General features: G+C 38.8%; 1 protein-coding gene across 4 annotated transcripts in view; it reads right to left on the reverse strand.

The window, feature by feature from the left end:
* Nucleotides 1–7,657: 7,657 nt before the first annotated feature.
* Nucleotides 7,658–24,255, reverse strand: part of trabd2a (TraB domain containing 2A) — a 143,779-nt gene continuing 127,181 nt past the window's right edge. For 3 of the 4 annotated variants that reach the window (XM_062971537.1, XM_008118690.3, XM_008118689.3), the window contains 3 exons: nucleotides 14,433–14,523; nucleotides 12,794–13,054; nucleotides 7,658–8,565 (listed from right to left, as the gene is read on the reverse strand). In XM_062971537.1, coding sequence (XP_062827607.1) covers nucleotides 8,382–8,565; nucleotides 12,794–13,054; nucleotides 14,433–14,523 — 536 coding nt within the window. In that variant the 3' untranslated portion in view covers nucleotides 7,658–8,381. The remainder of the gene's footprint in view (nucleotides 8,566–12,793; nucleotides 13,055–14,432; nucleotides 14,524–24,255) is intronic. The other variant, XM_008118691.3, reaches the window with a different exon arrangement.

Genomic DNA, 24,255 nt, shown 5'->3' on the forward strand with positions numbered 1-24,255 from the left:
CCAAGCAACGGATGCACGTAACATCCTACAATAGCTATCATCAATGCAATGCCAGTTTGCCTACCTCATGTAGCAAAGTCCATTGTTATCTCCTAACTGGCGTTAATATAAAAGTTATTTCTCATAAACAGCATACATTAACACCCCTCCCCCCCCCCCCCATGATGGGTTGGGGTGATTTGTTCCCTACAGCTTCACATGGCCCCATCCTGTCCAGAGACCACCTATTTTCTTCGCTTCATCATAAATCCAAACTATGAAAGATAAAGGAGGGAATGGAATAAGGAATCCAACCTGTTCTCTAACCTGGGGACACAGGATAGTACAGCAACATTTTGAAACACATTCACTTGCTGACAACTTTGTAAAAAGCCTATGCTTACGCTTAATCCGTTCTTCCTTTCTGTTTCTCCAAGTAGGTTAATTTAATTAGCCAATTCTCTAGAGTCATTATGCTAGTTGCTCCATAGGTTGCCATGTAGATAATTTCTACACACACCAAGATCTGTAAATACTGCTAATTCGAAATGACTGCCACAGTTGGTGCTCTACGCATGAATGATACTGATTAGAATTCCCATTTCACCAGCAAGTACACAATCAATACACGACGAACAAGCTACTCTTTAACCAGTCTGATTGCATCATCTGTAAATAAATTACATTGCCATTGAAAAAGACACTATAAAAATTAAGCACTTAACTGGCTGAGAATCAATTGATTATATTTGAGGTAACTCCACTTAAGAAAATTTCAGTGTAAACAAATACAATTGTGGATAAAGCACATTCATCACAGTTAAACATTTTTGAGGGTGTTCTTTGGAGGTGAGCTATTAGCCCATTTCTAACATAATGTGTGAATGTATTTATATTTATGTATTTGTTTTATTGAGATCCTCCTCCTTTCACCTTGTACAGAGCCTGTATTTTAGGGCACAGAGACATTCATTTTATTTATCCTGCTTTTCTCTAAGCATGGAGACAATTTATCCTGTTTTTCTTCTGTCAAGGAGAGAAATCTATTTGACGTATATCCTGGCACAACACTTGCATTTTTCATAAATACTTAACTAAATGCTGCATTCCTAATTAAAACTGGCACAGCCGGAAGGAATGTTTATGACAACAGCCATTTATATGAAGATTTTAGCAGGACACATGCCAGAGTTTTGATGTTCCCAAGTACATCTGGAGTCAGTAGAGAGAGGCTGTGAGTGAAGAGTGCTGCTTGTTTGTTTATATAGCACAGTTTGTGTCTATGGTATAAGATTATAGATCTCTGTCTTGAGTGGTTTTCAGTCAAGACAAGATTTCTGTCAAGACTAAAGGTGACTGGGGCATGATTTGAGATTTTGTTAGTGCAACGAGGAAGAATCATGTTGTGTAATGAAGAGAGAAGCAACAGACTGAAACAGGAGACCAAAAAAGGAATTGGAAAATTAAAGTTTTCCAATGCACCTACTTCAATAGGGTGGATGGAAACATTTCTGGTGGATGACAAAAGCCTGTGAGGAACGAATGGCTCTGGAAGAGAAATGACAAGTTCAGCACTCTGCAACCTTTGCTGATGTGCTAAAAGCAAGCCTTCTGACACAATTTAAAAGATTACCTCCTGAAAATTCAACAACTTCATTGCCTTGTATCCCAGTTCAACCCATTAATAGCAGTTACTCATAGAATCCTAAAATTGGAAGAGACCACAAGGGCCATTTCAGGTCAACCTCATTATTCTATGCAGGAAAACACAAAGCACTTACAACAAATGACCATCCAGCTTCTGCTTAAAATCCCTCAGAGAAGGAGACTGCACCATACTCTCAGGCAAAGTCGAACAGTTGTCAAACAGGCTCTTACTGTCAAAGTTCTTCCTAATGCTTAGTTGGGATTTCTTTTTTGGTAGTTTGAATTCATTACTTCATTTACTTAGTATTTAGCCTTTCAGCTTCAAAGCCTGGCTACTTCCTGCCTAGAAGAATCCTTTCTTAGATGTTAGCTGGCCCTGATTGTTTCCTGTTTAGCATTCTCCTATTTCTTTAGTGTTGTATTTACTGTCTTGATTCTAGAGTTTTTTAAATACTGGTAGCCAGATTTTGTTCACTTTCATGGTCTCCTCCTTTCTGTTGAAATCGACCACATGCTTGTGGGTTTGTTAGACCTTGGAATTTATATGACCAAGACAGTTTCTAATAACCAAGTGAAAGCTCAATTAGTGCAAAATCTACAGACTCCACTGCCAGGATATGTATTTCCTGGGGATAAGAAGAGGCATCTAAGTTTTCAATCCAAATGGTTTAACCGATTTCCCGGGTTAGCCTACTCATTTCATGTACAAGGGGCACTCAGTAAGTACAGTGTGGTGTTTGGGGGAGAGGCTGGGCCCAAGGTGCTCATCAGAAGTTTGGTGCATTGGTTGCTAAACCATTTGTGTGATGGAAAGGTGCAATACAAGTCTTCAATGGACACCAAAAAACGGAGTACCATCTGAACAACTTGTGCTTGGCTGAAAACTTCTTGCCAATTCACAGTGGAAAATCTCTTGATGCAACCTGTTATCATGATAAAGGAAATAAAGTAAAAGAAAATAGAAATAAATTTTGCCCATCGTGGAAACTATTGACCTTGGGGGCCGGTGCGAACTGTCTTTAAAAGGGAGCAATGATTCAGGACCTGTGAAGAACCTTTGCACAATGACGATAATTTCAGGTCCCTGTTGAAATCCCATGCTAGATACTGACCTGAAAAGATATCTTGAAAAGATATCTTCGACAACACATATCTTGAAACTGTAGCTCTGAATGCCCAATATACTAATCCTCAAATACAGAGTGAACTAATACAGTTGTAGTGTCAAGATAGTCCAAAAATTGTTGAAAGATGCAATGCATCGGTGTTTCTCTGTTTTGGCAGATGAAACTTTGGATGTCAGTACCTTAGAGAAGTTATCACTCTTGGTAAAGTACGTTGAATGCTGAAGCTTCAGCAATAAGAGAAGACTATAGGCTTTGTGAAGATAAGTGATATGACAGGTGGAGGACTTGCAAGCATTATTTTGAAAACTCTGAAAAAATAAGGCAACTTGCAGTACTGGTGTGGACAGGGTTATGATGGATCTGCTAATACAAGTAGTCATATTAATAGTACACAGGCAATTACATCATAGAAGTATCTGGTTTCTACATTCACTACAGTGCTCACTCACTAAATCTAGTCTTAGCAAAGACTAGTAGCATTCCATCTGTCAGAAACTGCCAAGGAACAGTATCATCTGTATGCAATTTCTTTAGAGCATCATCCATCAGACTGGAAATGTTGAAAAATATAAAATACTGTTTCCCTGAATCAAAAGCGAACAACTTGTTGCTGCTTTGTGAAAACCATTGGGTTGAGACATGATGCAGTTTTATGTTTTGTTGAATGATATAGTGTTGTAGTGAGAACACTTGAAGAACTAAAGGACAGCCCTCTATACAACTGTGAGACTTCTTCCCAAGCTGGACATTTTCTTTTAGCTGTTCTGAATGCTGAATTTGTAGTAACCATACACATCCTAAGAAAGCTTCTGTCATCATCCCTTTAGCTTAGCAAAACATTACAAAGAGTAGATATGGACATTTCTGTGGTCTGCAACATGTTGACAGTCTCTTAGAAAGAGCCAGAGAGATACATACAGAATCTGTGAAAGAATGTCAGGAGATCTTTGATACAGCAAGATCAGTGGTGAAGTCTATGGTTGGAGAAGTGAGGATTCCTCATATCTGTTCAAGGCAGACTTGTAAAAGCAACATCCAGGTAACTTCACCACCACCAATGGAATATTATACGAAAAATTTGTACATCCCATTTCTGGACTTTCTGCAGTCAGCTTTAAGATATGTTTACAAGGCACAAGGAAGTAGTTCAGGAACTGCAAGTGTTCTTCCCTATTAATTGTGGTCATTTAAAATCCAACTTACATGCACCAAACTTTACAATGAATGCCTTCAAGATAGTGACACACTGGTGGAAGAGTTTGATTGGTGGTGTAGAAAATGGAAAAAGTTTATATCTGCAGAAAAACCATCAAATGCACTGGAAACATAAAGTGTCTGTGATAAAGTGTCTCCTAATATGAAGAAATTTCTTCAGATTTCTGCAACATTGCCAGTGTCAACAGCTTAAAATGAAAGGTGGTTTTCAACTCCAAAACATTTGAAAAGCACAATCGGGCAAGAAAGACTGACTGGACTTGCATTTTTGAGTGTCCACCAAATTTTACCTATGGAATCTGATTTCTGCCAAAGTGTATTGAGTTTTCAAAAGTTTCCAACAGGTATTGTGGTATTCTTTTGTAACTATTAAATTACCAATTAAGAGTCATTTTCAGGATTTTAAACATGAAACTTTGTAGCTAAAATAGAAATTTGATTTAATTAAGTCTATATAAAATTATAGAATAAGTCATAAAATGTAAATTATTTTGTGTTATGGACCTACTCTTCATGATTTGCTTTAAAAGGTACACACACACACACACACACACACACACACAAACATACCAGTTTTTATTTTCTTTTTTCTGGCTACACGCTGGCCTACGATCCACCTGCATGTCTTGTTCTTTTCTTTTCTTTTAGTGAATTTGTTTATTATCATATCCATAAGCATCACCTAAAAGTAAAAAGAGATAGATATCTAACAACATAAAAATCAGGCAAAATCAATCTTTTATCCGCTACAGAAAAAGGAAAAGAGAAGTTGAAAAAAGAAAAAAAAGTAGACTTCCTGCTTTTCAACTAGTTAAGCTAATTTTTAAAATGTGTATAAACTACCACTGCTTTTACATACTTCATACATACCTGCTTGCCTTTCCTTTTGATCTTATTCAAACTTTTTGGTCCAATGAATTAAATTATGAATCACTGAGATTAAATTATGGATTTTATTTTTTCTCCCTTTCAGTCTCTCATACTGGAGATCAAACCATGGAAGAAATATGTCATCTGAAGTATATGGCAGAGCTGTCTGCAACTGAAGTTTTCAATGTGATTGCTAGATACTCTTGACTGTGTCACTATATTATAAATAACTGATCAAAAGAAGAAATAACAACTTAGTGAACTCTGCCAGCATGTGTATCCCACTCATGAAAGGCATTGTGCTTAGACTCTGCAAGAAAGAAGAAAATAGGGGAATGTAAGACTAGCTCTCTGTCTGAAGTGAAATTCTGCACTGGCCTTCATCTTGAGACTACTGTACATACCTATAGAATTCTACGTCAAACAGTACAAAGGTGGACTCAAGAAAAGAAAAGAAAAGAAAAGGCAAGAAAGAAAATCTCTGCATGTCTTTCAGAACAGATAAAGTTTTTCCTTGTCCTTTGGTGCTCTGAGTGGGGAGTCTTCTATATATATAAAAGGGTAATGGAATCCCGGCACTGGACAAAACAACTAAACTAAACGCTCCACAACCTCGAAAATTGACAGCACAACCTCTCATCCACACCTCTATGTTCATACAACAAAAAGAAAAGAAAAATAAAGTCCTAGCCACAGCAACGCGTGGCCGGGCACAGCTAGTACTTTATAAAATGAAAAACACTGTCTTTCTCTTGCCTCAGTCAAAATAATGAAACATGCACACATCCCAAACTAACCCTGGGTTTGTTCTCTTTTTCCCTTTCCAAAAGGAATCTTAATCTACCATGAACAAAATCCAGGGGGGAAAGAAACACACACATGCAAACTCTTACAGCTTTTTGTGATTCCTAGAACATATCACCACAGCGCTTCTCAACCTGTGAGTCCCCAGATGTTTTGACCTACTACTCCCAGAAATCTCGGCCAGTTTACCAGCTATTAGGATTTCTGTCAGTTGAAGGCCAAAACATTTAGTTCAGGTCGAGAACCAGTGAACTAAAATCTTGAGGCAAGAAGAAATAAAAATTCATCAACAATGAAATGTGCTAGAAAATAACATTTAAAGGGTGGGATTTGCATAGTGGCTGCATACACTTTCAAAGTGCCTCCCTATGATAATGACAGTAATTCTTTATCTAGCATTTGAGAGTGTTTCTTTTGTGCGGAAAGCCAACAACCCCATGGGTTCAAATAATAGCCACTGCTAGTACTCCATGAACCTATCTACTTTCCATAGTCACTAAGCTTTTCTTGTCTCAAAACTTTTGACAGCAAATCCCGTAAACAATTGCAACATGTGCAGTACCTGAATTTGTCAACAATTACATTTAGCGGAAGATATTTAATCTTAATGTGCTGAGTAAAAAAAAAAAACCACATTTCGGCCAATTTTCTAGAGACAATGTCTATAATGTATAACATCACCACGATCCCTGCCAATGTTAGCCATCTGTTTTCAGTGTAAAAGAACCCCAAACATTTCTTCCTAAGGTACTTCTATTTCCTTATCTGACATACTTTTCCCTGTTCTATTTCATTGACTATTACATACGGTAAGCAGACATGACTATACAAAGGTATCATTATACTAGAAGTTTCATTTTCAGTCCTTTTCCTCTGAATTCCTCATATAGTATTTTTTTTCAAAACAACATAGAGTTGATCTTTTCATTGAGCTCCCAATCTAAATTCCATCCGTGTTTTGATTTGTTTTCAAAGACTGTTTTTAAATCTGTTGTGAATGGCCTTGGGGTGAAATAAAATAAACAATTAGTTATTAATCAAGTATATAAATAAGAAGTATGTGAAGTTGCAATTTAGATTCAAATCCTTCAGCACAAAATCTCACTTCCCATTTTGTTATTCATTCATCCAAGTTTGAGAGATCATCTTAGAATTCTTTAGAGGCAACTTTGGTTTTCATACCACTGTCAACTTACCTTTCATTTCCAAGGCTCGATTTAAGCACCCTGAGTAGCTGGAATATTTTTAAACATACATTTTTATCACAGCAGTTCAACATCATCACCACAAATCACAGTACAATCTGGAATATCAGTCAGTACTCTTTGGATCCTTGAGATAACTTCTGTGTTAGATTGAAATCCTAATTGCAAATGTAGGCAAGAGAATAAGAGAGTTCAAGACTTTAACTATTCTGATGAGTGCAGCAGAATGATTGTTATGCAAGAATGAATACAAAGTAAGGGCCATCACATTGCTGATGCAACATGGCATTTTCCACACCAATCTGGCAACACTTGAAAGGAGGGAAACAAATACAGTGTTCCCTCACTTATTGTTGGGGTTACGTTCCAGGACCACATTCAATAAGTGAAAATCTGCAAAGTAGGGGTGCTATATTTATTTTAATATTTACACATATTACTAGCTAGGTGGCCTTTCTTCCCTTTGCAGGTCTTCTTCCTGCGCTTCTTCTTGGTGGCCTCCTCTCCAGCACCTGCCATTTTCCCTTTTGTGCATGTCCCTCCCTCTCGTCAGCATCCAGAGTGGCCTGGCTGGATGCCGACGAGAGGGAGGGCGCATGCGCAAAAGGGAAACTCAGAAAAAAGCAGTGAAGCAGTGAGGGAGCGAAAAGCGAACTGCAAAGTAGGGAGGGAACACTGTAGTGAGAGGTGAGTAGCTGGCATAGTAACATGACCTCAAGAATTAATCATGTCAGTCAGTCTACCCCTTTAAGATGCAATAGTGTGTCAGACACATTTCCAGGCAAAGATGTAACAGCCCTATGCAAGAGACAAGAGACAAAAATCATTTCTTTATTTAAAATAGGAAACAAAATATTTCAAATGATACCTCAACATAATAGACCAATTGTCCTGAAAAGGGGAGCAACCTTTGGAGCTACCAACCTCAGCCCCTCCATTATTTAATAGAAAAAGCCATTTCAGGAATGAGATAGCGTAACAAGGAACTGGTGGAACACAAAAGGGAACATGTAGCATCTGGAAAACATACAAGAAAAGCACCAAGGTATTGTGTGAATCTGCCAAGGACAGACTGCATTACATTCCAAATGGTATTACTGCTACTGGAATATTATTTCAACTCAGGTTGCTACTGCGCTTTAAGGCGCTGAAACACCATCCTTTAACACCATTCCTTTAACACCATCCAAGAGATAATGTAGAAATGGGAAAAACCCAAACAAACTGCATTCAAGTCAATTTCGTACAGCTAAATAACAGCTAAAATACATATACATCTCCCAAAATCATTATGGGATAACATGAAATATTTCTTCTGCAAGAGAAGGATAAAAATGGCTTTTATTAAAAATATCTTTTCCTGTATTGGGCATGGCGAAGCCAGTTAATCACGTGAATGGTCCAGATTCAGGAAAAGGATAAGGCTTAAAACACACCCATATAGATGAACTCCCATTCAAAAAAGTCATTGTTTCTTTATTTCACCACCAGATCATTCCCAAAAAAATAGCGTATGTTGCTCTTTGTCGGAGATTCATATCAGCATCGTTATAGTAGAAAACACCAATGTCAATGTCAATGTGTACAAGAACAGAAACAACCCACTGGAGGAGTTCAGGTCTGCCTGAACATGACTGGATCGACCGTGTCCCCTTGGCTGGGGCTCTACAGTAATGTAACCATTAATTATGCGGATTCGAGGTGGTGGATCAGTGGTACTGCAAGATAGAAAAAAGAGCAAACAGTTCTAATTAGATGTTTTCCAGAAAAAAAGCAGTGGAATAGATACTTACACAAACACATAATAAACCATAGGGGAAAATTACATTCTACAAGAAACACACGATTTTTGCTAGATACAGTAAACCAACACCAAATTCTCCCTTTATACTATATAATTTGATTTAAAATTATATTGTCACCCAAATTCATCATACTGAGTTTCTTTCTCTCAGGTTGTTCGGATGTTTTTTGGTGGCTATTCTCTTCCCTTTTCTCCTTCTGTCAACAGTCAAACATCTTTTCATTCAGGTGGACTTTTGGTAATTCATTGGTATGTGAGGCAGCTTTAAATGGGTGGCTATGCTGTACTTAGTACTGTACTTGTAATTGCTTGCGATTGAATAACATACTAATATACTTTGCTTAACAGTATTTTGATAGAACATGTTGCACTTTTTCTGTAATGTAAAAGTTCATCCTGTGAATCATACTGTGCCCTAGTTTTAGGAGCAAGGTGGGATGTAAGTCAAGAAAGGAAGGAAGGAAGGAAGGAGAGAGAGAGAAAGAGAGAGAGAAAGGCAGGCAGGCAGCAGATGTAGAATGAGAAAAAGAAAATATAGTTAAGAAAATATAGGATTCTGGATGCATGGATTCCACCATCCCCCTCGATGGATTGTCACCTTGCCGTGGTGAGGGGGCTTGCGTGTTCCGATGAACCTGTGGGCACAACCACTGGAGTGATGCACTCCCAGGAGTGGCCGCAGGGGAGGTTCCAGACCAAGCACAATCCGAAGACCCAAAGACCTCAACGGTGGAGCAGGCGGAGGATAACATGGTACATGTTACAACGGCTGTGAAGGCGGAAGAAGGCTGCAACAGACTGAGGAGAAGCCACTCTCGTTGTGTTAATCACACCTCTGTTGGAACCTCACTCTGTGAAGACTGTGTGTTGACCGGCCGTGCACCGATCTCCACACATTAAAAAAAATCACGCACAGGCGTCTTCCAACAAAAATAAAAACAAACCTATACCTTGGCAACCACCTCTCCACAAAAGTCAACATCGACACTGAAATACAACACCGCCTGAGCTCTGCGAGTGCAGCATTTTTCCGAATGAAGCAGAGAGTGTTTGGTGACCGGGACATCCGTAGAGATACCAAGGTGCTTGTTTATAAAGCCATTGTCCTCCCAACCCTGCTCTACGCCTGCAAAACGTGGACTGTGTACAGACGTCACACCAAACTCCTAGAGTTTCCATCAGTGTTGCCTCAGGAAAATCCTGCAAATCTCTTGGGAAGACAGGCGGACAAATGTTAGCGTGCTGGAAGAAGCAAAGACTAGCAGCATTGAAGCGATGCTCCTACGCCATCAACTCCGCTGGACTGGCCACGTTGTCCGAATGCCCGATCACCGTCTCCCAAAGCAGTTACTCTACTCCGAACTCAAGAATGGGAAACGGAATGTTGGTGGGCAGGAAAAGAGATTTAAAGATGGGCTCAAAGCCAACCTTAAAAACTGTGGCATAGACACTGAGAACTGGGAAGCCCTGGCCCTTGAGCGCTCTAATTGGAGGTCAGCTGTGACCAGCAGTGCTGCGGAGTTCAAAGAGGCATGAATGGAGGGCCTAAGGCTGAAACGTGCCAAGAGGAAGGAGCGTCAAGCTAACCCCGACCAGGACCGCCTTCCACCTGGAAACCGATGTCCTCACTGCGGGAGAATATGCGGGTCAAGAATCAGTCTCTTCAGCCACCTAAGAACCCACCCCCAAGATGGAAGACAATCGTCCTCGAGCTACAAGGGATCGCCTAAGTAAGCAAGTATTCATTCCCAACAAAACCTTTATCTAAGAGACATCATTTTACTATCTCATTTCTCATAATGGGACTGGAGCATCCACAAATTTCAGAATCCATTGGAAGGAGACAAATGCCCATTGAACACAGTATTGTGATACGAAGGGCTTTGTAACATGTTATTGAAGGGGAAAAAGCAACATCGACTGCCATTTGTTATAACTTGTATTTTGACCTCAATGCTTAGCATTTATATAGACTTAACGTTGAGTAATTCTTCAAATTAGTACTGACTGTGTATTGAGTATTGTAGTGGCCCCTTTAAAGCAATTATTTCTTCAAGCAAGTAACAAGTGGTAGATTTATAACAACTATGAAACATGTCCATGTTATTATATCGGAAGGGTGCATACTCTGTGTGTGTGTGTGTGTGTGTGTGTGTGTGTGTGTGTGTGTGTGTGTGTGTTGTAGCAAACAAAGATCAATAACGACTTCCTTAGGAGAAACTGGTGAGGCTACATGTGAGCCGGGCACATATTCTCAGGCCTGTTTCTCACAGTAGGCAATAGGAGACCTGCAAGTATAGGCTCCCATGATGGAATGCTCATCTCATAAAATATTCTATGTACTGAGTCAGGTTCAACACTTCTGATGTGCAGCTTTTGCCTTTCTTGAAGCCATCTTGCTGTGGAGCACCAACCCCAGAGTCAGACATGACTGGACTTAATGTCAGGGAAACCTTTACCTTTACCTTTATGCAGAGTAAGTCTCTCCAGAACCTTGTAAAGATGGCAAAACAAAGAGATTGGTCTATACCAAATCAGAAACTCCCTCCTGGGCACACAGAAGACTGGGCAACTTGGAAGGCGCTCTGGCATGCCACGTTTTTAACTTAGATTATGTTTTAAAATATATTACAACTGTACCCTCGGTTTGCTCCTGGCATGATAAATAAATAAATCTCATACATATAGTAAAATATTAATTCTTCTACACAGTTTTAGCACAGCAAGCTAAATGGCTAACTATATGGAAGGAATTTATACTTTACGTCTTTTTTCAATATTAATATCATATTTCTATGATAAGACCAGGCTTTTAGTTGCAAAAAAGCATCACAATGAACAGTATAAAATAGTTTTGGGAACAGTATTTAAAAACATGCACAAAATGGTTGAAAAAGTAAAGCCGCAGACTGACAAAAATCTTACGTAAGCAACATAGCTACATCTGCCAGTGCAATCTTAAAACTTAAAGCCTTCCATCCCATAATTCCCACATATCCCCTTGCAGCATATTTCAGTACTTTATCTTATCAGTAAATGGATGCATTCAAGATGAGATGTGAGGAAAAAAGATACTGAGTGGAAAAGCAAATCAGATGAAGCCTACAAAATTGGTTCCAGATCCCCACAAAAACCTCAAATGTAGAGAAGAAAAAGAGCCAAGAGAACTACTACTCACACATAGAAATGTGAGTTGTTTACATCTGAAGGAAGCTTAAGCAAAACACTGACCTAAATCTAAATCCCTATCACTTCCACTTACAATGGCTAGGTAAAATGTTATTTAAGTTGCAGGCAAAAATTTAAATCCCAATGGACAAAATAAAAACTATTAGTTTCAATTAAGGACCATTAGGCTGCTACAAGCTGTTTCAGCTTTCTGCTGGCCAAGTGCATTAAGACCAGGAAGAGAAAGGGAGAACTCTGAGATCTGAAGACTATTAGTACCCCTTTTAAACACTTACTTCTTCATGGCTAAAAGCCCCCATAGGACATTTGTATGCTTAAGGAATAGAGCCACCTGGCCATTCTACAGAATAGCAGCCCTGTGACAGCACATACATCTACACACTGAGCATGAATCAAAGCAGTGCTGTAAAATCCACTGCATGGAAAAATCAAAGCCAGGCTCCTTTGTTCATTACTGGAAGTTATTAAAGGTACCATACCAAACATTCCTGGTTTATTCATAAGCTGTAAAAAGGTTTTGCAAGATTTTCAGAGATGTGTGTAAATAATTTTAGAAATGGTGACTTTTAAAAATATCATTTTCAGCCACACAATAAAACACCAAAAAGAAGCAAAACTACAGTTGCTCCTACTACTGAAAATACTACGTAGAACTTATGAGTATCAAATTTTTAATTATCCATCAAAAATGATAATCAATTATCACTTTTGGGATAATACTTTGCCAGAATCTATTGTACCATTCCCAATAGTGTACTTACTTGCTAGCATAATCACCGGATATGTATTGACTCCTGCCTGTTTAGCTCCTTGGGGTTACTATTAGGGGATTTCAAAATTGTTGTCACCATTCTTCCCTACTTACAATAACTTCCCCATTTCCACCAATTTTACTGGGAATCTGGCATTGCAATGTGCAAATACACTGTTGGCCACTTTCAGTAATTCATTACCTTTCCTCAATGCGTACCCAGAGGTCATTGAACTGGCGCAAACGCTGTTTCTTCTGCTGCTTCTTTTTCTTCTTTTTATATTTCTTGTCTACTTTCTCCAACAGGTCGATGCTTTCCGGGAGCAGCAAATGAGGCAACAGCTCGTCCTCCTCGTCTTTCTGGGGATGTTGTTGGGAAGGATGGAGCTCTTGGGAGATGATGTAAGAGGGGTATTCTGAGGAAGACGATGAGAGTGCAGACAGTGCCTTTCGGTTCTTCCCACTGCAAAAAAAAAAAATGCTAAAAAGAACTGGAGGGAAGACTTTCTTCTAAGACTCAGTTGTATTTTGGTTTAATGGATTCAGTTAATAAATCAAGGAGTTCAATTGTTATCAAGATTTTTAGCTTGTTTATTTATAAGCATTTTGCATGTTCTGTGGTCCTTTTGTACAATAACCAAGTTTCACGTGGAAATTAGTTATTTGTAATAAAGTTCTATACTATGAGAGTTTATGCTTATTTGGGTCCTTTTATATATGCAAATACAAGTACTGGTATTCCAAAATCTGAAAATATTCAAAATCCTACATACGGTACTTTTGATCTTGAAAGATTTTGGATGAGAGATACTCAACATGTACATACCATACAAAATTTGTGGAGCCTTCACTTATCATTTATTTCCAAAATCAATGTATGCTCACAATTTTTCAAACTGCACTACACACACACACACACACACACACCTTTAAAGCAGATATTCTCAGTATGCCATAAGAAAAGTGGAAGGCTTAGGACTATTCATTAACCTCAACATTTGTTTTTTGAGGGGAAGTATTATAATTTTTAACACTCAGCATATTTTTCCAGTATTATGGAACAAGAACAAAAACACCAGAAAACACATTATATGGTTTGAAGATTGCATCTTGCACAAAGTCAAGATTTGAATACTGGGGGGCTGGGAGGTCATATGCTAGTTTCTTCTAAAACAGTGGTTTTCAACCTGGGGTTCCCAGATGTGTTTGGCCTACAAGTCCCAGAAATCCCAACTGCTTTACCAGATGTTAGGATTTCTGGAAGCTGAAGGCCAAAAACCTCTGGGGACCCCAAGTTGAGAACCACTGTTCTAAAACATCTGCCAGAAGCAACATGCAGTAAATTGCAATATTTACTGACTTAATGGTGACTCCAAAGAGGGTATTATATTTCTTCTAATGCTTAGCTGAGTTTACAGGGAAATGTAAAATGTAAAAAGTGAGAGCCTGCATGCCTTTAATTCTCAGCCAGACGTACTCAGGAAATCTGAACTTGGGAGTGGGGATGTGATGTAAAATTCAAACAGATTGATCAGATGGAAACGTAGATGACAGAATTCAAGAATGTCCAAGGAGGTCACAAGTGAAGTAAAAATGACTCTGAATTTCCTTCCCCCCAAAAGATGATGAGGCAAAGAGAAAAGTTACCTCTTTCCAGAGTATTCCAGAAGTATGACTTCCCTAGTTTTGAATCCTGACCGCCACCTCCAAATTTCCAAGCAGTGATAAGGTGGGAGCACAAAAATGTCTGGTGGTGGATGCTGCCTACCCCTCCATGAAGACTTATGACTGTTCTCACTCTTGACAGGATATCATATCAAGTTTGAAGATAAATATGTTACCTGTTGATGGCTTGTCCAGCAGAAGTATGGTCAACTCCATATCCTTCTCGTCTCAAAACATCTATTACTGTATTGTTGCCCATAAAATGACCTAAAAGCAAAAAAGGATAAAAATATCAAATATTAGAGAAGCTGTATAAAAATAGCTGTACAGCACAAACTACAGGTCAGAGTACATCATAAAACCTACACAGACATTTGCTTTAATGTCTTCCTGCAAGAAGCTGACACTATAGGACAGTGGGTTTGCAAGATGTTTTGGCCTGCAAATCCCAGAAATTCTAATAGCTGGTAAACTGGCTGGGATTTCTGGGAGTTGTAGGCCAAAACACTTGGGGACCCACAGGTTGGGAACCACTTCTATAGAAGTATGCAGTAGATCAGACAAAGCTGGATTTTGATTTAGTTACTGAATTACTACAGATGAGTGTCCAGCTATTAGGAAGTACTGGTGACTATTTTTTGGGTTATTTGTTGCAGTATACATTACTTTATATTGGAGCTTTTCACACTTTTCTGATCAGGATGAAGCAAAAAGCCACAAAACCTGATTCATCCCAGTTGGAATATGCATTATTTAGCTAACCTATAAAAGCATCAATTCACATGCTTCCCTCTGATAAACAGCAATGAGTCACCCTCTGTTCAGCATCTGTATGGGCCAATAATACATCTTTATATATGAGATCAATAATATATATTTTGATCTGTATGGGATTAATAATATACATTGCTAATATGTTATAGAACAATAAAAATCTGTCATCAGCATAATGTTTGTGTTCTATAAGAATAGTGCAAATGTTCTGTGGATGGCAGAATGTCACATGAATAGTTCTGTGACAATATGGCAGGTGTGCAGCTACACCTACTAAAGTCCCCTCTTCCGCATTACTGTACTGTTTCCTTATTTTCATGCACCCACTCTATTTAAGAAGGATTACATTGATAGCACAGGCTAACCCATTTATTGATGAGCAAGCCATAGTTTTTCATGATTTACACCAGGCCTCTGCAACTTGGCAGGAATAAGGGCCAAAATTAAAATAGGTGAAACTGTTTTGGGCTGCACATAAGTTTTCAGCACTTCACATTCCAATTCCAATAAATGAATAAATTATAGTGCAAATAAACCATATAATTAAAATGGAGATTTCAAGGTATATTAATTACGGTAATTAAAAATATTAAGACTTTTATTATCACATCAATGATAATTAATACTTTGTTAATTAAACAATTGTAAATAGTAAGAAAACCTGAAAAGTGCATTCAAGCTTCTACTGCTTAGCAATAATAAAATTATAAGACTTACAATTAGTATTTTTAATAATTAGCATTAGAAAATGCATACCAGACAACACCGGGAACATAAGCTAGTTATTACTGAATGGCTGTCTTGAGTGGGTCATACTCTCATGGTTGTGTATCACACCCTCGCACTATTGGTTGACACTGAGCAATAAAACTATTGCAGTTCAATGATCTTTTATACATATTTATACATATTTCAATCAGCCATTGCTTTACCCCCAAATCCAAAGTGTAAGCATGTGCAGCTGTCAAATCCAGGCCAGGGCAGAGTTAAGGGCTGGACAAGGAAGACGGAAGACGGTGACATTACCACCTGCTGGGGGGGGGCACTCCCCACTGATGGTACTGTGCAGGGAAACTCAAGGCCAACTAAACTGCCCCTGTTCAACTGAACTTCACTGACATCTTCCTAAAAGTCATACCTAGAGCCTTCGTAGGCTGCAGGGAAGTCCTTTGTGGGTTGCATCGGACCCACAATTCATATGTTGAACAGGCCTGGTCTACACAGACCATATAATGAAGTTTAAACAACATAATATGGCAATGTAGATCCAGCCTATGTTTCGGGGGGAAGATTGCTAAATCCACACCTGAGGAGTCCTTGCCTAAGGAAATCCTATGAAACGTATGGAGTCACCATTAAGTCAAGTGTCATATGGACAGACACACAATGCTGCAATGCAACCTGAAGACCCAGAAGAGACGAACTGGGCAACACCTCCCTCCTAAAGCAAAACTGCCTTTTGATCTCTTCCATGAAAAGTGGCATAAAAATGCAACTGTGCAGTTCAGATAACCATCATGCTGTCAAATCCTCTTCTGTGTGAGCCAGGAAGAATGGGTTGCTTACCTATAACCAATTCCTTTCAATGGTTATCTGTGAAATTTGTGCATGGGTTCAAATTACAGGAAAGGAGATTCACCTTGAACACTAGGAAGAATTTCCTGACTGTAAGAGCTGTTCAGTAGTGGAATTCTCTGCCTAGGAAGAGTGTGGTGGAAGCTCCTTCTGTGGAAGCTTTTAAACAGAGGCTGGATGGCCATCTGTCAGGGGTGCTTTGATTGTGCTTTTCCTGCATGGCAGGAAGTTGGACTAAATGGCCCATGTGGTCTCTTCCAACTCTATTATTCCATGAGTCTGAATCTTTTCTTCTGAAAAAATTCTTCCGTGTTTGCATTATTGCTTATTTTATTCAAACTGCAATATATTTAGATGTACATATTTTTCCCTTAATATATATCAGCATCAAATTAATATTAAAAAATAATCTGTGGACGATCTCTTGGTGGGAATGATCATGTGGTCCCTCCCACCTATTACTCTAGACGATCATTCATGGACGAGTATGATTGTCTTCCAAGGGTAGAGTCTTGGCAGTGGGCCCATGACTGGAGAGGCCTTTTCTGGACCCACACCATCTTTCACAATGAGGACACAGATTTCCAAAAGAAAGGTGGTCATGACAAGGGTTTGCTTGATGCACCCTACCCTCGGCACATTTATCATTTAACTCTCTGTGCACCTTCAAAATCCATAGCACTGTTGGTAACAGCTGACCTCAGTTAAAAACACTCGAGGGTCTGGGATTCCAAGTTCTGTGTTTATATCACTTTTTTTTTTACATTTAGCTTTAAGTCCATCTTGAAATCTCTTTTGTTGTCCACTGACACTCCATTTTCCAATCTTGAGCTGAAAGTAAAGTAACTGCTTTGGGAGACAGTGACTGGGCATTCAGACATTATGGCCAGTCCAGCGAAGTTGATGACAGAGAATTATTGCTTCAATGCTGATACTTGTTTCTTCCAGAATGCTGACTTTTATCTGCCTGTCTTCCTAAAAGATTTGCAGGATTTTTTGAAGGCAACTCTGATTAAATATTTCCAGGAGTTGAGAGTGACATTTGTAGACAATCCATATTTCATAAGCGTACAAGAGTAGGAAGGACAATAGCTTTATGAACAAGCATCTTGTTATCCCTACAAATGTTACGATACAGTAGAGTCTCGCTTATACAACATAAACGGGCCGGCAGAATGTTGGATAAACGAAAATGTTGGATAATAAGGAGGGGTTAAGGAAAAGCCTATTAAACACCAAATTACGTTATGATTTTACAAATTAAGCACCAAAACATCATGTTTTACAACAAATTGACAGAAAAAGCAGTTCAATAAGCAATAACGTTATGTAGTAATTACTGTATTTACGAATTTAGCACCAAATCATCATAATGTATTGAAAACACTGACTACAAAAACATTGGCTACTACCAAATTGACTACAAATAAATATAGAATTGCATAAAATGAATTTACAGTAACAACATTGTCAAAAATTAAATCTTTAAAAAGTTCAGTCCTCGCTGCCTAGAGAAACAGCTGTGGATCCGGATGGGAGGCAGACTGCGTTGGATAATCCAGAACATTGGATAAACAAATGTTGGATAAGTGAGACTCTACTGTACTATCATTTGAAAAAAAGCACTTGCAGAGCTCAAATGGCATTGTATTTCAGCACTGGTGTAAACTTTTGTGAAGAGGTGGCTACCAAGATAGTGTAAATGGTCAACATTTTCTAGCTTTACACCATTAAGTTTGCATTGCACAAAGGATTGGTTGGTGCCTGCTGTGAGTAGAGCCTTTAGTTATTCTCGATTTTAGTGAGAGCCTAAGTTCTTCATATGCTTCTGTGAAGGTGTTTAAAATGGTTTGTAGCTTTTCCTTTGAATGAGCACATTAATGATTACTACATTATCAGCATATTGGAGTTCAATAACAAAAGTTATTTAACCTGTTGAGGTTAAAGAGTTTGGCATATGTCTGAGGTGTAGAATCACAGCAATGAAGATAGAAAGACTGTTGCCATCATGGAGAAGCTGCAGGATGTTCACAAATTTATCAGGGCATAGGATTTTGAAGAGGATGTTCCAGAGAGCATTGTGATTAACAGTCTCAAAGACCTTTGTAATGTCTATGAATGCCATGCAGAAAGGTTGGTTTTGTTCCCTGCATTTTTCTTGGGCCAGAATACATAAAGGGCCATTCTTTTTTAAAATGGTTTAAAGACCAAAGAACCAGTTGGAATGTGAATAATCACAAATGTTGTATGGCAGGATAGTAGCCAGTATGAGTATGATGTATTTTGTTTATGTAGCCAGGGCCTGAATGAGGCAGTAGAAGACACGTCACAAGGGTCTGCAATACAGCTATTTTTTTCTGCTGATTACAAATACGGCATATTAAGTTTTTCTAAGGAATTTATTATTGGAGATAACGAGAAGGGTTTGCATTAGGGAGCATATATCAACCAAGAAGACCATAGTAAAATGAAAGTAATGCTACAGAACTTAACATCCAAGAGACTGTGAATAAAGCAGAAGATTTGTAGGAGTTATTTCTAATCACCAGGCAAGGTATCTGTATGAATTATATACCATCACCAGATAAGGGCATCAACTAAGAGTCTGTGCACCAAATTCACAGGAATGATTTGCAACCACCAGTTAAGAGATTTCCAGAATGAGTTTCTTGACTGCACAGCATCCTAGAGCCTGTGCATGTAAAAGAAGATTCACAGGTATGATTTGCAACCACCAGGTAAGGGATTTGCTGGAATTAGTTTCCTGAACACAGTGTTTAAACACTGCTGACACATCTCAGAAGAACACAAAAGCCCTGGACCTTTGCCTGGAGGAATAGGAGCTACAGGTGGTATTGCATTTCTCATGTTGAAAATACTTCAATGAGACAACCAGCAGAAGAAATGGGCATCTGGGACTCACCTGAATCAAACTCACAAAGGTATTCAAACTCTTCTCTCTTTCCATTTAATTCCATTTCCCTTTCTGTTTTTGTAAACTGTAAATGTCAGGTGAAGTTTATATTTGTATTTCTGTTGCAGCAGGCATCTTTGATCTATGCTGTGATGCAAAATGTGAAGACATTACTTAGGCATTGTTTGAATCAAAGCCTCCTTCATTTCACTTTCTGTGATTTCCAACAACTGGGCATGAAACGGATGCACATCTGGATGAATTTCACAGGATTGCACAACTGATACTGAATACAACTAGGAATATCAGAATTTTCCTGCTTCCAGAAGCTGGAAATGAAAGGAGAAACCTTGCCCTTGTTTGTGTGCCTCATGTGATTGTAAAGGCATTGAATGTTTGCCTATGTATGTAAATAGTGTAATCCGTTCTGAGTCCCCTAGGGGAGAAGGGCGGAATATAAATAAAGTGTATTATTATTATTATTATTATTATTATTATTATTATTATTATTATTATTATTTTGCCAAAGAGGATGGGTTATCACAGAAATTATTTTTAGCAAAGGTAAGACTTGAGGTATGAATTTTAAGAAAGCTCTTTCCCCTTCCCTTCTAGTCTCTATAGATTACAAACATAAGATGGCTTCGATTCCTTTCCTTTGCATCAATGGTATTCGAATGTGAAGATGTTCCTAAGACAACGTTCAAGTCAAGGCATCTCAGGAAGGGAACCTGATGCCCCAAATGTGAGTATTCCTTGATCCCAGAGGCCATAGGTGTATGGATGAACTCAGTGCTCCAGGTAAATATTCCCTATATCACTTTAGGACCCAGTCAGTTTCCTCCTAGTTTATTTATTTATTTATTTCAAATATTTCTATCCCGCCCTTCTCACCCAGAGTGACTCAGGGCGGCGTAGTTTAATCAGGTCAACAGCTATTCACATTGAGTCTTCTCAACCACTTGGACAAGTTGGTCATATTGAAAATACCTGGGAATATCTGAGCACTGCATCCCATGATATAAGGTGAAGCAAAAGATTTAAAATTTCTAGAATCCATTTGCAACCTCACCCATTTCTATTCCAGCACTATCAACTGTCTCTAATTTCAAAAGACTTTTTAAATTACATGTCATCATCTTTACACAAATCTACATAAAATTCATTTTCTCTGTCCCTTTTTGATCAGATCTGCCTTAGCTTATTTATATCCCTTTAAAATTGTGAGTAAACAAAGAATTTGAGATCTGCGCTTTCCATAAAAATCCTCTCCTTCATGATTTCAGCTCCAGATTACCATGTTCCAAATACGAAAGATCATTATAATATAAGCAATTCTGATTTTAAGTCAATTCTTTTTAGAAAAAGTTTCATATTATGAGATAACTAGCAATACACAAGGAAAAAGTCCTGATGTGATTTATACCGAACTCGGCACATTCTCATATGCTGGTATAGCTTGGTGGGGCATTTTTAGGGTGGTGAGTATTCCTCAGTCCCACCCCAGGTTATTTATTGTCCATGTGTACAGTTGTGGAATGAGAGTTTTTGTATTATGTAGTTCTTTTTGTACGCTGCTTTTGAGCCCCATTCGTGAGAGAAAAAGCAGGAGAAAAGTAAATAAATAATAATAATAATTTGCAAGAAGGAATGAGAAAAAGACTCAATAAGAAGGCTAAGAATGGAAACTTGAGAATCAAAGCCATAGATGTGTCTCAAAGGCTATGAACTAATCCAGATAATCTAGAAGATTGGGGAAATTATTGATGGCATTTTGACTGATGGAAATCCTATATCAAGATCATCAGCAGGAGAAATGTCCGGTTTGGTGAAACATCTGATGTGGAATGGAAAAAATGTGAACAGAGCTTTGGCATATCCTTGAAGAGACTACATTTGAAATTAGTTCCAGTTCAGTTCAGCATGCACATGGAAAAGAGAGCAGGTATTATTTGGAAGAGATGAATATAAATGATCTTTTAAACCCCCAATCTTCTCAAATTAGTAGAAGACATTTCTTTGACAATGAACAATTCTGTTTCCTGTTTTCATCTTGCAGAATTGGTTTGGTATATCAAAACATCTTGGCTGAACAGTCACGTGGTTTTTGCCACCAGTCATGATGGATTTGGAGTGGACCAGCACTTTCTAGGAAGCAAGGCCTCTTCCACAAAAGTATAGCAGATGAAAGTGTCATATCTCCATAGAACAGGTACAAAACTAATCTTTTCCATCGAAAGGGTAAGAAACATTCAGGCATGGTAGCAGCAAAGGAAAACCCAAACTTCTGGGCAGCAATGGTACCATGGCACTCAGCAAGCATGCTTAAGCAACCGATGTCCAATGTGGTTAATGGCAAGTCCAAAAGTTTAAGGCCTATGGAAACTGGCTCTCAGGTGTGGGAGACTCAGAGGAGTATTCCAAAAGAGTATTCCAAAAGTTTTTTTTCTGTTGTTCTACCCACAGATTGATAAGACCACCAAGATTGTACAGAGATCGTTTGATCCCACTAGTCAACTGAAGGTCAATTAGAGATAATTCTCCAGGCTTTAGGGGTTATGGGTTTGTTCTTTTTGGCGGATTTGATGACAATGATCTCAATCATATTGTGAGCCCCAACCAGAACAGTTCCATTGCTTTAACAGGGTTTACATTCAGTAGGTTTCCTCTGATTAAGATTCGCCAGTAAGGCCAATGGAAGCTCTTGATCTCACAAGTTTCCTTAAGTGGTGGAAAGGTTGAAAATACATTGATATCCCATTTTGTGGGAGCTGGGCAAGAAAAGGTTGATGGTGATTTGCAGATCCCTCACAGGCTAGGTATCTTGCAGTGGGTATCAGAATGATGTTGGGAAAGTTTATTGCCAGAGAAGACTGAACATGAAAAATAGGAAAGATGATACTGACCAGAAGAAAGAAAAGTCATCATCCCAGACTGGTGGACCTGGTCATGGTCTGGTGCCTTCAAAAAAGAATCATCTGAGGATCTGGGTCAGATTTTCTTGTGGAGGGGAGAGGGGAAGCAAACTAATATGGCACAAATGGGTATTAGGGCTTCTTCTTTGAGCCTTTAGGCAAGAGGGAGGGTGTTAGTCACCTGAGCAAGAATCAAAGGGGTAGAGGTCTGTGGTTGTTGCTGACATGCCTGGAGTAGCACTGACTGCCACTTTTGGAGTCAGGAAGGAATTTTCCTCCAGGGCAGATGGCCAGAGATCCTGGAGATTTTTTGCCTTCCTCTGGGCATCAGGTAGGAATTAAAACAACTGTACAACTTTTAAAACTTCCCAAGCTGAACTTGTCAAATAGATAATGCCAAATTAATACAAATCACAATAATAGACACAGTACTGATTTTTGCCTTTTTTCTTCTTTCATGTTTGTGTTGAAAAATACTTTTGGTTGAGTATCAGCCACTGAGAGAGGGGGACATTTGCCCTTAGCTGGAACCTCATTTCACTTCAGAAATCCTAGGCTGGATTTGACACAGGTTTCAGAAATCAGAAAGAGTAGGTTCCATCTGCTTAAGTATTGTCTCCTAAAGAAGTATTTAGTACCTCCTTGTATGAGATTTCTTGCTTGCTTGTACACCCCCTCCTCTTCTTCAAGTGGCACCAAGATATATAGACCAAGGAAACTGATGATGTAATTGTGGTACATTCCACATTTCTATTATATTTTACCAAAAAGAAAACAGGACCTGCGGTTATTACAGTTTAGTGGAAGCCCTGTTACTTACCCTGCATTTAAGTTGTCAAGCAATCTATGATGGGATCATTAAGGCTACAAACTTATACACACTTATGTGGAAGTAAACTTCATTGCATGCAGTGTGACTCAGCACTCACTAAAGACATACAGGATTATCCTGCACACAACACTCTTTACACTCCAATGACACTCTTCCTTTCAGAGGGGAATTATTCAAATAGGAGTGCTCAACAAATATCAGGGAGTAACTGATCAGGCCACAAGATCAAAGAGGAACATTGGCAATAATTGTGGGAAAATGTGGGAGCAAGACAAACAAAGCAATAGAAAATAACCAGGCACACACACAAAAAGCACACGCGTGCAAATCCTCCCCCTACCCCCATCTCACCATTTCTTAAAGTGCATTTAATGAGACTTGCATTGTTTTCTCTCAACAATGCATCAGTGCTTGGCAATCTATACAGCCCGTGCACTACACCCTTTTATTGTAACGCATCCCACACCCCCAGAATCAAATAATTATCATTAAGCTTCGACAAGAGCCTTCTATTTTGTATTACCAAGTGTTTGGCATTTTCTCCAAACCTTGTAAAAATGTGATGAGTTATTACTTTGATTATCTTCTGCAATGCCTGGGTACTTCAACAGCAAACTACTTTTCTGTAAGAGAATTACCCATCCATTTAAAAACACCCCCCACCTGCTTTAAAAAAGCTATAAAAATCTACATGTGAGCGGGATTCGCCCTCCCAAAGTATGAGATTCTGCCAATAGAAGCATGTTAGGGAGAGAGGGGGAGGGCCTTTTTCACCTGTTTCCTATTTTGGACTAGCACACTTGAATGCCCCCAAAGAGAAAAAAAAAGCTTCCCCTTTTAGTACTCAACTCTCTTCATTATCCCCATACCAACTAGGTGAACTGATGCTTTTGAGAGGTCAATTTACTCTGGCAGGGGGTAGGCAGCCATCGATCTCTATTCTTCTGTGTTCAAACTCAAAAGAGTGGAGAAGCAAGACCTTCTTGCAT

This window comes from Anolis carolinensis, chromosome 2, assembly GCF_035594765.1.
Source record: "Anolis carolinensis isolate JA03-04 chromosome 2, rAnoCar3.1.pri, whole genome shotgun sequence".
Classification (NCBI taxonomy): domain Eukaryota; kingdom Metazoa; phylum Chordata; class Lepidosauria; order Squamata; family Dactyloidae; genus Anolis; species Anolis carolinensis.